The sequence below is a fragment of the Cheilinus undulatus genome, linkage group 23 (genome assembly GCF_018320785.1).
Source record: "Cheilinus undulatus linkage group 23, ASM1832078v1, whole genome shotgun sequence".
Classification (NCBI taxonomy): Eukaryota; Metazoa; Chordata; class Actinopteri; order Labriformes; family Labridae; genus Cheilinus; species Cheilinus undulatus.
In genome coordinates, this window is record NC_054887.1 from 24400721 (window position 1) to 24415105 (window position 14385).

Consider the following 14385-nt stretch of genomic DNA (forward strand, 5'->3'; position numbering starts at 1 on the left):
AACTCCTCAATGCTGTTCTTTGTCCTTCTTCAAACAAAGAAATTTCATCAAGTGCTAATGTGTACCACCATAACGGCACTGGCCTTTTGTTGCTGCTTGCTTATGTCACAACTCCGCCGCGCCCTAAAGCACTGCCCTTCGCTGACTGGTCCTGTCACTTTCTAACCGGGCCTGAACGGTTCAGACGGGAGCTTTGCAAGATGGATTCGCCAGTGAGAAACACGGAAAAGGGCGTATCCATCTGCATTGCAAGGTTAACCTTAACCCATTTTTTCACCACTTAGATCGTGGCTCTTGCAAAGGTGTTTTCAAAGAATTTGGCTCTTTGGTTGAGCAGGGTTGAGTAACACTGCTCTACAGAATGAATGGGCCCAAATTCCCACAAAAACACTCCAAAATCTTGTGGAAAGCCTTCCCAGAAGAGTGGAGGCTGTTATAGCTGCAACAGGGGGCAAATCCATATTAGCGTAGATGTAATCAAATGCATTGTCATTACAGTCCCTGTCGGTGTAATGGACAGGCTACCAAATACTTTTGTCCACATAGTGTACATTGCAAAAACCCTTTATGACAACATCTCCGAGCTAAGCTGAAAGTCACCAGATAACATGATCACCAATTAACTTGATACATCGGGAGTGTTATAGTTATGTGTGGAAACATAAAGCAGATGGTGTGTTCTGATGACCAGTCATTAGTTTGAGCTGTTCTCTTATTACTATTTATTACTGATATTATTACTATGTTTGTTTTGTTCTCAGAATTGACATTATAGTAACCCCAAAAGTGTTGCCATTTCTTCAGTTTACATCCCACACATCTGGTAGTTGAGGTCTCTAGTGCTCCCTCTAGTGGTGAAATCCGGTGAAACACATTGAATAATGGCAGGTATATTTACAGCTCTCATGGGTGTCATATATGTATGCAATCACAAGGTGAAACAGCAGGTATATTTCCACTTCCCACCTTCTTGCATTAATGTGATTTGCCCCATAGATAAGATGTGGAGTAGCTCTGATTGTTTTTATTATAAACTGACTACATTAACAGGAAGTTAATGCAGATGTTTTTAACAGGAAGGAAATGATATTGCATTGGTAATTATAGCTTGGACGTTGAAATTTGTAGCCCCATGAAATAGAGCAGGACGAACAGTGAAGACAGTGTTTTGGCTGCAGAAATGAGAGATAAAGATAGATATTGGAAGGATGATGATGTGCGACTGAAATGGAGGATATCATGGATAAGAGAGACAGTTATGATGATGTATAGTAGCCCCTTTTCTTAAGGACTTTTATTGAAGGGATGCCAACAAATTAATGGTTGTTTGCCGCACTTAAAAGCGCCCGGGGTTCAAATCTTTATAGCAGCAGCTGTAGAAGATCTCCTCTAATCTAAGAATTAGAATATGCATATGGGTGCACGTTTACTTTTCCAGTGATGCCAGTAAAAAAAATTAAAAAAACCCCTGAATGAGTGCTAGTGCTCCTTGCAGCTGTTCTAGTGCCATATCAGCTCTACAGTACATCAGCACTTTTTTAGCCATAAACCATTCCTGTGGATTCATAACACCATAGATAGCGCCTTATCTGCCTTTCATGTGTAAAATACTGCTGATGACAAGTGGCTAAAATGTTTGCCATTTATGGGGCCATGTGCTGCAATATACTGCCTGCTGTAGATAAAAATGCAGCTGACAATTAAATGTTCCCGCACAAAAGTGCTCCACATCCCAGCTTATCTCTGTCCCAACCAGATTGCTAAATATAGTGTTTGCACTCAGCCCTACAGGCACTGAAAACAAGGCCCAATCCATTTTAAAGTCTGACAAACAGCATTACCTGAGTTGGTAATGAAAACAATTAATTTGTAATTGCAGGCAGAGTTGTTGTGAGAGAGGGCAGAGAGAATATGCATTCAGAGGGAGCAGACAAAGATCCGTCATCATTAAAAAGCAGAGCATGTGCTGCGCTGATTGGCCCTCGCCGTGCTAACCAGCAGCTCCATCCTGTCCAATTCTCCCACAACGTGAGCGGGAAACCATAATGGCGCTAATGGCCGAGTCAATGACGCTTTTTCTAAAGCAACATGGCATTGATTTCCCGATTTGATTATTGAAGTGGAGCCGAGCTGTTACCTCCTCTTCCAAACAAAAGCCGAGGTAAATCAAAGTAAAGATATCACTTAAATGTCGTCTCCTTGTAAACTGTGTTGTAGGGAAATGCTTTCCAGGTTTTCAAGCAGGTGTTGAGAGCCAGCTCACACCTAGAGGCAGTGCGACGTGAGGGACTTTTTAATTAATCTGGGTAAACGCGGACGACATTTGCCTTGAGCGCCGGTGTCAGAATCAATAGCAGAGCATGCTTGAAGAAAACAAATGGAGGTGTAGAGACCTCGCGCTGCCCTCGTTGTGCCCACGGATCATCTCAGACTTTATGACCAAGGAAGGGAGATGCAGATGGATGACACTGACTTGTTATACAGAAACAGAAAAGTCATTATGTGAAGCTTGATGGTCTTACAATACATACTCAAATGTGCTGGGTCGGTTACTTCCACCACCAACCATAAGAATAAACTGTTTTTTTTCAGTGTGGTATTGGCTTTTCAATGATCCAAAATGTACTAATTTTCCTCATCAAAGGTAGAACATTTAAGTGAACTATGAGAGCATGAAGCAAATAAAGGAAAACCCTTTTTAAAGGTCATATTATGCAAAAAACACTTTTTCAGACTTTTCTAACAGAAAGCCTGTCCACAATCCCCACAAGAGTAAAAAAAAATCCATTCCTTCCCCCACTCTCTTTCTACACCTTTCAGAAAATGTGTGCTGAAACAAGCCATTCTCAGATTTTCCCCTCATGATGTCATGAGGGGAGTAAGCCCCGCCCCCAGGTTCAGTTGGCCCTTCCCTTCTCTCAGCTGGCAGTTGAGAGGAAGATCAGGACAGCTAGATCCAGTAAGCCACATCCATCTCCTGAGATGGGCGGAGTCTGGGGCGGAGTCAGACAGCTCATTAACATTTAAAGCCACAGACACAGGAGCAGCTAATTTTGAGCAGGGCTGAGACAGAGGGGTTTTTAGGCATGCAAAAATCCAATACTGGAGTGCCGTTTCAGCAACAAACTTCACGGGCATGTTTTGGGGACCTCTGAGACCAATATAAACTTGTCTTGAAGGGGTCTATTTTGTCCCCTTTAATATAAGTAAAATTTAAGGGCTTAAGGGCCAGATCTACTAAGATCCCAATTTGCGTGTACTGATTTGCGTGCGCAATCTAGAATTTTGCGTTTGGGGTTGGACCGTGGTTTGCAGGTGATTTACCAAGAGTGATTAGCGCAAGAGTGATTAGGGTAAATGACAACAGGTGCAAACGTGTTGGAGACAGGCCTATTTAAATGAGAGTTTTGCGTGTTTCATGGTTTGCAGCATGGCGAGTTTGGAGAGCCGAAAGCGCAAATTGAAATTCGACCCTACAGAATTACAGGTGTTGGTGGATGAAGCCAATAAACACTTAAATGAGCTACAGCAAAGAAGCCCTGTTTGGTCTCATTCAAGGAGTCCCAAATGTGTGGAAACCTAATAAACCTGGCCATCCGGCGCAACATGGCATCCAGGACTTCACACAGAACATCAGAAAAATGGGATTGGGAGATCCCAGCTGTAATAGCCACCGTACTCTGGAATGACCAAGATGCAAAAAAAATTCCAAGGCGTTTTGTCATTGCAGGTAATGTTCACACGAGGGTGAAAAATGCGTTCTCTGCATCTTCTTTCATCGTTTCGATGTCTCCTTCTTGCCACAATAACCACAGCCATGTGTGTGCAATTACACATACAAACTGTTTGCACCTCCCTTTGAGACGTGTTAAACATAGACGCAGTTTCTATGAGCAAAATTGCTTTCAGGTTTAATAAATCACTTTGGGTGTGCTTAAATAACATATTTTACATTTTCTCCTCCCAGCACGTGCAAAATTGTGTGTAAACGCCCCATATTGCACATTCATGACGGCAAATGTACTAAGTGGATGCAGACATGCTATTTTGCACCTTTGAAAGACGCAAACCCTAGTGCGCACTGTTAGTAAATCAGTTGTACATTCTTTTGCGTGTGCAATGAGGTTGCACACGTTTTTATACATGCAAACCTTTAGTAGATCCGGCCCTAAATGTTAAAACTACCCAGCATTAATTACATAAAACGAGCAAAAGCAAACATCTTGTTCAGCCGAAATGATGTGTTAGTTAATTTTTTCTTATGTGTTTTAAACCTTAAGGATGTTTCACTGCCTGGGGCTTGTGCTTCAAGTGGCATCAAAAACAAGGTATACACTATCTGGACAAAAGTATTTGGCTCCCTGGCCATTACACCAACAAAGACTGTAATATTACTGCTTTCAAAAAAATGTACTTTAATATAGAGTTGCCCCTCTTTTGCAGCTATAAAAGCCTCCATGCTTCTTGGAAAGCTTCCACAAAATTCTGCTTTGGTGGGAATTTGTTCCCATTCATTCTGTAGAGCATTTATGAGGTCAGGCATTGATGTTGGACCAAAAAGGCCTGGCTTGCAATGTCCATTCTATTTCATCCCAAAGGTGCTCAGTGGGGTTGCGGTCATAGCTTTGTTGGGGCCAGTCAAGTTCTTCCACACCAAACTCATCAAAACATGCCTTTATAGTCCTCACTTTGTGCACTGGGGCACAGTCATGTTGGAATAGAAAAATGCCACACTGTTGCCACAAAGTTGGAAGCATAGCATTGCCCAAAATGTCTTGGTGTGCTGAAGCATTAAAGGGAACCCGACATGATCAGAAAAATTGGAGATATTTGGCCCGCACTGGTTGTGTCTGGTTTCGTGGCGGAGTTGCTGTTGTTCCTAAACTCTTCTACTTTCCAATAATATCACTTATAGCTGACTGAGAAAAACCCAGCAGGGATAAATTTCACAAACCGTCTTACTGCAAAGGTGGCACCATCACAGTACTATGACTGAAGTCACTGAGATCTTCAGACCCATTTTGCATCACAAATGTTTGCATATGGAGACTGCATGGCTACTTTCAGCCATATAGTGTTTGCTGAGTTCCAGTTACAGATCTAGATCCATCCAGTGCTTCCTTTGGAAGATGATCTCTGTATAAACATGTCAGACTCTAATGAGTGCTGATGAATACATGTTAATAGCTCTGAAATCCATAATCACACATATCCTGTTAAAGAAAGCAGATTTCTACTAATCACATCAGGAAAAAACCCCCAGCTATCCATCTTGACCTGCCGCTGCACTCTCACAGTCCGTGTGTACCTCACAGAGGCAAATAACCACCAGACTGTAGTTATAGTTGGCATGAAAAGTATCTTCATGGTGAAGTTTGTTAAACATAGCCCTGAAAACTAAATAATATTTTACTCAAACTTAAAAATAATGTCAGAATGATATCTACTCCCTCAACATTACCTGAATCAATAACAAGCTCTCAGCCCCAGAGAAAAAGGTGTATTTTTATTTAAAATGACCCTTGATAATCACATATGGTCTCAAACACAGGGGTGCACTCAAGTGCAGCCAAATAGACGAGTAAACAGCATGAAGAGAGACAAAAACACACTCATGGCCGCCAAATAGCCCTCTCTCCATCTATTATTTCGCCTCCTGTTTGTCCCTTGTATATTTTAAATCACACTGACCTTAACAGTAAACACTGCACTCTCAGGTCCCAAGGCCCACGCTGAAAATTCATCTTTCACTGTGCCATCCTTGCATATTCTTTATGACATATTCATCCACAGATAATGATTGTGTTTAAGATGCTGTCGACATAACGCAAGGTCTCGGTGGCCCTGCCGAGACGAGGCCGCGATAACACAGCGGGTTATGTTCTCAGCAGGGTGCCCAGATTTGTTTGTGAGAGTGTCTCAGACCAAAATAGGGTAACATGTCACCCAGAATGCACCATGTTCATGTCAGACAGGCAGGTGTTTTTAAAATAATGATGATACCGTCTAAAAAATTTAGAGACGAAACTAAAAAACACCTCTAATGATAGAAAGTGGAAGTAGAATGGACTAAGTTGGCCCAGCAGGGCTGTCAAGCTTTGGATATTTTTGACGTGCTTAAGCAGCAGGAGTGAGACTACATTAAAAGGGTGATTAGGCATGGTTTGGAGACGTATGTCTCATTTAAGCCTTTTCTAAACCAGGAAAACATCAGAAAAAGTGAAGAGAGTGGGGTGAGTTTATTGTCTGTTATGCAACATTAAACTGTTCCCATGACTGTCTAAGTATTCAGGACTGAAAACACCTTTTGACAGAAAGCACACCATTTACCATCTACATTATTATGCTGGTTACCGGGGTTTTATGAAATGTGTTAGTTTTACATCAGATGCAATGGAACACCACCTTCCAAAAAGCTCAACTTCTGTCTTGTCAGTCCACAGAATATATTCCCAAAGTCTTGAGAATCTTTAGGATGTTTTGTTGCCAAATTTGAGATGAGCCTTTGTGTTCTTTTTCTCAGCGGGGGTTTCAGCCTTGGAACTCTCCCATGGATGCCATTTTTGCCCAGCCTCTTTCTTATTGCTGAATCATGAATGCTGACCTTCACTGAGTAAAGCGAGGCCTGCAGGTCTTTCTGTTGTTCTGGGTTCTTTTGTGACCTCCTGGATGAGTTGTGGATGCCTTCTAGGCGTAACTTTGTTAGTCCAGCCACTCCTGGGAAGGTTCACCACTTCCACCAAGGTTTCTCCATTTGTGGATAACGGCTCTCACAGTTGTTCGCTGGAGTCCCAAAGCCTTAGGGATGGTTCTATAACCCTTTCCAGACTATTAGATGTCAATGCCTTTATTTCTCAATTGTTCTTGAATTTCTTCAGATGGGGCCATGATGTGCAGCTTTTTTCACGTTGTCATGTGAGTTGGACCAGTAGCATTGGTGCTAGCGTCTTGACTAAGAGTTTGTCAAGATATTTTTGGGTTCTGATGTTTGAAATTATTTATCTGTGCTACTTTGAACCTATTTCCCAACTTTTCTACAGATTTTTGCTACTTCCTTTTTCTTTTTCTTTTTTTTTTTTTTTAACTGTTTTTGCCCTTTTTTGCCACTCTTTTTGCCACTTTTAACCCAGTTTTTTGCTTCATTTTGTCACTTATTTGGAGCTCTTTTTCTTACCACATTGAATCTACTTTTTACCACTGCTTTTGCAAATTTTGGCCAATTTTTGCCACTTTTCTTTGCCACTTTTAACTCATTTTCTTTCTTTTTTTATCCATTTATCCGGGACTTTTTTGCCACATTATCAAATTTTTCCATTTTTTACCCATTTTTGCCACTTTTTTGGCCCATTTTTAAACTTCTTTTTGCCACTTTTAACCCATGTTTGTAAATTTTACCCTATTTTGCAACCTTTATCCCATTTTCGCCACTTTTTGCTAATTTTGCCACTGTTTGTCCAATTTTCATCCAATTTTGCCCCCTCTTTTTACTATTTCAACTCATTCTTGCATCTTTTCACCCATTTTTTTTGTCCATTTCAACCATTATTCTTTAAAATTATTCTTTATACTTTACTTTCTAGCATCCTGATGTTTGTGCACATGGCCTAGCCATGAGATAAATGTTACTCTCCTAATCATTTAGTCCACTGCACCTGTCTACACTCTGAAAAAAAACAATAAAAAGATAATTCTGTTTTAGGGGGTTTACATTTTTAAGAAGGTTATTTTGTACCAAAGAATAAACACATCAAACTAATTTTTTGTTGCTTTGATAAGAGTGGTTATTCTTCAGGTTAAAGATAAAATAAGGCTATCACAGCTTAACGATACATGGGACCATGATTTTGCTGACCTCCACGGGCCCCAGAAAGCTTCCCCCTAATCTCCACTTAAGGGCAGCCATGGTTATAACATTATGGCAGAAAATAAATTTAGCTTTGGAGAAAATGAATGGGAATTCAAATTTTATCTCCTATTGTTAAGCTCTATTGTAGCCAACATCTTTTTGTTTAAATTTGCCTTTAAAGAATAACCCTTAATTATATCATGGCACCAAAAATCTTTCTTGTTTCAAGCTGAGACATTCAAAGAAACTGCAGTAACAGCACAAAGCTAAGCCAAACCTTAAGGACTTGTTCATGTAACAACAGTGTCTGTGAGTTATGACAATGAGTAAAAATATAAATGTCTTTGTAGTTTATCCTGTGAGGAAAGAATAAACTTTAGTACATGGATAAAGCTCAGTGCAATTACCAACGCTGCTGAGGCAATAAAACTCTCCAGTTTGTACCACACTGTTTAAACAAACCCACTTAATTTTAAATTAAATGTTGCCTTTGGTATCAAATCTAAGTCTCCCTATTTCAAGCAAATGTCTCTTATATCTCTGTATTCACAGAAACCCCAGAATATCTCGGCTGATAAAACAAAGAAAGCAGAGATTCCAGCAAATCTTTACATTACGTGCTTGAACATGTTTCCCTTGCTGTGTTAGCATGTAGTGAAGGCAGCCAAGAGGGGTCACGAGGAGAGAACTGCACAAATTATCTATCTGGAATTGGGAATTTCACACCTCCGCAGGCCTGGATTTCATCTGTGAGTTACTGTGATGGAGCTCGCTCTGTTGCTGCAGAAGTAGGACACAAAGTCTGGCAGGGGAGGTGGGGGGAGGATGAGCGCTGAGATAGAGATGGAGAAGAGCTGAAGGGAGGAAGAAGTGGTGGAGAGGAGAGAAAGAGATAGAAACGGGATAGGAAAGATGTGAGAGGGATTTGTCAGTTATTTCTGGGGAAAGAATACATGAAAGATGGAGGGGAATACTAAAAGAAAGGGGAAGGAGGGGGAAATGTTTTATATGCGGTATTGTCAGGACAAGCTTTATTAGTCATCAGGGGATCTATTTTAGACTGCTGCAGCAACATTTACAAAAAGTAGACATTACTTTATGACTGAGTGCTCTGAAATAGGCCTGTTAACAATCTACAACACAGAAGTGTTTTGTACTAGCTTTTCTGCAGAGCTAAAGCCACGACTAGCTTAATCTATGCATGATGAATGACCACTATGAGCCCCACATTTGCTCCAGCATACACAGATAGAAGCATCATTGCATACCGACAAACCTGCACGCTCTATTCCCTTGACCTTTAATACAGCTGCTCCGTCCCAGAGTGTGTGTATCTGTGCTGCAGTTCCTCCCCCATGTGGCCACAGACAGGAGTTATGGTGCTCATAAAGTCTCTGTTATGATTAATGGAGGGAGCAGATCTCTGCTCTTCATGTGCACAAGCATGTGCATGCAAATACGCATGAATGGAGAGCTGAGGCTGTGCAATGCTGGCTCAGAAAGTTGCACCTGCAAAAACACATGCATTGAATGTATGCCAAATGTGCATACTGTTACAAGCTAACAATGGGAATGCGCATTTAGTCATTTTATCTGAAGCAGGAAGCCACATACAACAATGTGGTAAATGCACATTTTACCATTTAATGTGAAATATTAACTCATTTTGATTCTGATGGCTGCAGCACGTCTCTAAAACGTAGGAACGGGGCAATAAAAGGCTGGAAAAGTAAGTTATTCTAATGGAAAAACAGCTGGAGGAGCGACTAAGTAAAAGCTGTATCATGCAAAGAAGAAGCCATGTGTGAACACGATCCAGAAACACTGCAGTTTTCTCATTTAGAACGGACTGAGCAAAATGGAAAACTGTTCTGTGGTCACATGAAACAACATTTGAAATTCTTTATGGAAACTATAGGTACCATGTCCTGCCAAAGCTAATTTAAAATGGACTAAGGCAAAATGGAAAACTGTTCTGTGGTCGGAGGAATCAAAATCACTAAATCATCATTAAAAAAAAAAAACATAGCAAAGAAGACACAGGACTGTAGAGCAGCCAGTTCAAAGACATTAACAGACTGTTGTTAAAAGAAGAGGGGATGCTACACAATGGTAAACATGGCCCTGTCCCTACTTTTTTGGAAATACGGTGCTGCCTTCAAATTGAAAGTGAGCTAATATTTTCATGAAATGGTAAAATGTCTAAGTTTCAACATCTGAGATGTTGTTTATGAGCTACATGGGTTTATAAGATTTGCAAATGCATTTTGTTTTTAGTTACATTTACACCATGTGCCAACATTTTGGGAATTTGGGTTGTACAAGAAAAAAAAGGAAATTAGAGATTATAGAGTCATTATTTATGATAAGATAAACTTGTATTGATCCTCCATTGGGGGAAATTTGGTCATTATAACAGCTCAACAAGAGACTGACAAAAAATTGTAATATATAACAAAAAGTACAAAATAAAATGTGCAAACAATACTTAAATACAATATAACCAAAATTAGCAATAAAAATAAAAACAACAATAATAATAATAATAATAAAAATGATAATGGTACAAATCAAACTTAGAATCTTCAGGTTTAAAAAGTCATAAATTTGCGAGAAAAAGCTTTAAATTTCCAAGATTAACTTGTAAACTTGGACTACTGCACTCAAAAATCTCAGGATCATAAAGTTTTGGACATTATAAAGCTGTTAACAATAGAAACTGAAAACAGTGGTTGAATTGCCCTAGTTTACAAAAATGTCTTATCAAAGTCCAGACAACAATGATGATTCTGTGATAAAATCACAAGGACTTTTATCTTGTGCCGAAACAAAAACAGTTCTGGCCAACCAGCGTCATTTCAGGAGAATAAGGCGGTACCTAGTGGTGGGAGTTAAGTTCTATTTTGAGCTGAATGCAATGTAGCAACTGGAACCCAGTGATGTAGCAGTTAGCTTAGGTGTAGCTAAAGTATAGTGGCAGTAAAATCATGACTGAACCACATTTCTTTATACAAAAAGAAGCAAAGAGCAACACTAAAAGCTTTTCGTGAGGGAAAAGGTGTTTTCATTCTTCTACCTACCTGCTTCAGCATAAGTTTTCACTCATTACAGATGGAGTTTGCCGGTTTTCGAATAGCTGCTGCTGTGGTAGCGATTACTTTGGATATCACTATAGTTTGGCATCAGTTTAACCAGAACTGGACCACATTTCTTTATTAAAACAAGAGCACAGAGTCACACCTAAAGCTTGACTTGGCAGGAAAGATGTTTTTGCATGTTTTGCATGAACTTCATTCACATTGAAGCTCCACTTTTCAGAAAATATGGTATTGAGCTCAGGTTACTGCATGTCTACTACCTTATTTTGTCTTGTTGTTCTGATTGGCCTATAATAATTGTGACAGACAGAATTTTCGTCCAGTCGGCTACTGAGGGCGCATTCACACCAGAGCTGTTTAGCCCGCCTTACGTGTGCATGCTCAAAAAGTATCTGGCACACTTGGAGATTTAACTGCACTACTGTCTTTTTTGCAAATTGAGCACAATTTCATTTTATTTTGTTTTTGCCACAGTTTATAAAGATGAGTGTATTTAAAAAATTAAGTTATGAAAACACTCAAAATATTTTTTGAGGTCTGAAATGATCTTGTACAACTTTTTACTATCACAATTTTGTGGGATGACATGTCTGTAAGTAGGAAAATGTGTTAAAAAGAAAACGCTTTTCATTTGTCTTGTTTTTTTTTTGCACTTTTGAGCAATTTACGTAGTTTCTATAGACTTATCACATACATATTATTAAAATTTGGGTACTTAGGGTCGTGTTGATGTATAGCAAATTCAAATACTCAAAAAAATGGCATTACATCATGTAAAAATGTAAAGATATTCGCTGGTGGTTATTCTATGGTAGGTCATAAAAGGTTAAAAAGGAGGAATATGGTAAAACTTCGCCTTTAAAACTTGCTTACTGTTATTTTTTGAGATGGGTGATAAATGATGCAGACATTGCAGGAATTCAATTCTACAGAAAATAACAAAATTGACAAATCTCTGTGTTTTGAATCCTGTTTTTGTTACACCTAATCGAGTATCATCTGACATACCAGCATTTTAAAGAGGAATGTCACCATTCAAAAAAGCAATTAAAAGTTTCTTTTGTGCCTTTTGAGTTGTTATCTATGCCTCTACCTGTGAAGGTTATTAACAAACTCTTTTCCACCGTGGCTCTTTGTACTTTATCCTGCCAGGTGTCTCTGCTTTAATAAAAGTAATGAAAAATAAACTTTTTTTGATCACAAGTCTCAGGTTGCGTTTGTGTATCCATGCCTGAGGCTTACCTGTGGCCATTTTCCCATCAGCTGCAGCGGGCCCATCCGGGATAACGCTCTTGACCTGGAGGAACTCGTCAGGCTCGTCGCCTCCGATTATGGTGAAGCCGAATCCCATGTTGCTCTTTTGGAGTGATGTGGACAGGAAACTGCCTTTCAGCTGCGTGGGGTCCCGTGTGAACAGTGGCTTCTCTGTAAAAGGACGTGGAATTACACAAATTGAGTGAATGCAAAACAGTGCAGGTTTCTTTGCAGACATTTAAAGGGGTTTTTAAAGCTGGTGTGGGCGGAGCTCGCGGGGTGGGAGCATGGGTAAAGCGTATCCAGGAAGATAAAGGTGTAGCCACAGGAGAACTGGCAGGGTTTGATGTTAGATTGGACAGAGGTGGGTCTGTGGTGCTCAAAGGTGCAGGTGTGATTCAATGGTTTGGCTCCCGTGCTAGGAAAAACTCCTGCTTCACTCAAATGTGCTAAATTTATCCCTCCTCCCATGCTGGGATCTGGTCTTCACTCCCATCCCAAGTTGTAAAAATTCAGCAGATGACATGCCGTCAATCAGGGGAAAGTTCCTCCAGAAGATGTTCGACAGGGTTAGGGGGAAGAATGGGGATTTTTCTGCAGGAGGGAATGCTGGGAGATGTCTGCAGGAGGGAGAGCTGCAGGAGGGGCCTCGTGTGCAGGAATGAGAGGATCTCAGCCAACAAGCTTAGTCACACTTTTCAAAGTCTCCAATCTTTCCAGCTAACCACGGAGACGAGACGTGGCTAGCGTGTTAGTTTACATACATTGTTTGCCGTCGCTGGTTCAGACACAGACTCGGTGATTACACTCTCTGCCTGCTTGTGCCAGCCAATAAGACATGTCATGGTACACGCTCATCACATAAATCCCTCGGCTGCCTGAAGGGGAAGCTTGCTTTGCGAGCTAGCATGCTTACAGTAAGTCAAATGAGCGCGGGCAGCCATGAGAGTGGCAGTCGGCCTCCTTCGGCCTACTTACTGACAACGTGCCACAGGGAGACGGGGCTACAAACGGGCTGCTCTAGCACCACGGTGCAGGCGGAGGTGTGAAGCGGCTGCTGGTGCTTGTGGTGCTGCTGCTGGTGGGGGCACATGTTCATCCGCCGGGTCAGAACGCGCCGCAGCGGCGAGACGTTGGCGGAGGACGATGTGGTATACGCGGCCGCCCTGCGAACCTGAGTAGGGGAGCGGGAGAGGTCGCCCAGGCTGTGGCAGCGCTCGGGCAGCGGGCCCACCTGAACGAGGGGGGTGCGGGGGGGTCGGGGTAAGGTGGAGCAGGGTCTGGCATCCTCCACTGGCGTTTGAAAGTTTGGGGAAAGAGAAAGAGGAATTGATAGAAAGGTGGGAAAAGGAGGAGAGAAAGAGCCTCACTGGTGTGTACACAGCAGTGTAACCACGGAGACAGGCTCTCGACTTGTGGACTACTACGTTACTATGGCAACAAACCTCCACTTCACCAGTCCAGACAGTTTTTTTTTGTCTAGCAGAGCATCCTACTGCTGCTGGAGAGGTGGCACTGGAATCAGGCAGCAACAAACCAGTCATTAAACAAAACAGTGAATCACATTTAAACCCACATGTTCACTATTTATACAGCCGGCATGGTTTATTATCAGATTAAACGTAACACTGATGCTGCTCCTGCTGCATGTCTGAGACTCTTGAGGAAACACAAATACAGTGACATAAAGCTGCAACAGTGAAAATGCACCATCAGCCCTGACTATATAAACCCTATTCTTATTTTTCTATGTGTATGTCTACAAAGAAGTTACATTTGTGTATTTAAAATAAAAGCACTGGGACAACTTCCTAAAAAAGAAAGAAAAATGGAGTATCTGCGCTGCATATCTTCTAATTTCTCAAGTTTTATAGAATCCAAATTTCCGGTGTGTTATACCTGTGTGGTTGACTAAAATAATTAAAAATCAACATTTTTGCATAAAGGCATGACACATTATTAAACCTCCCTTATAAAGAATTTCTCCCAGGATAAACAGGACTCTCTGTGTGCAGCCCACCTCAGTGCTGGCTGATTGCATGAACATGCAGATACAGAAGAAATCATGCACACTGAAGTTAACTGTGATTTTATTGTGAGCACACAAAGAGCTTGAAGAGAAAAGGTTAGATGCAACTTCTAATGTAAGGCTGCTGTGATTTTGTTACTTTTTAGTGTTATTTTGTT

The 14385-nt window shown here is 41.0% G+C and overlaps 1 protein-coding gene across 9 annotated transcripts in view; it reads right to left on the reverse strand.

Annotated features, from left to right (window-relative positions):
* magi2a (membrane associated guanylate kinase, WW and PDZ domain containing 2a) overlaps positions 1-14385 on the reverse strand; it is a 416404-nt gene that overhangs the window by 73926 nt on the left and 328093 nt on the right. For all 9 annotated transcript variants that reach the window (XR_005991556.1, XR_005991555.1, XM_041780617.1 and 6 more), the window contains exon 9: positions 12187-12369. Coding sequence is in view for 7 of the 9 variants with exons in the window: in XM_041780617.1 (XP_041636551.1) it covers positions 12187-12369 (183 nt within the window). In the remaining 2 variants the exon portion in view is untranslated. The remainder of the gene's footprint in view (positions 1-12186; positions 12370-14385) is intronic.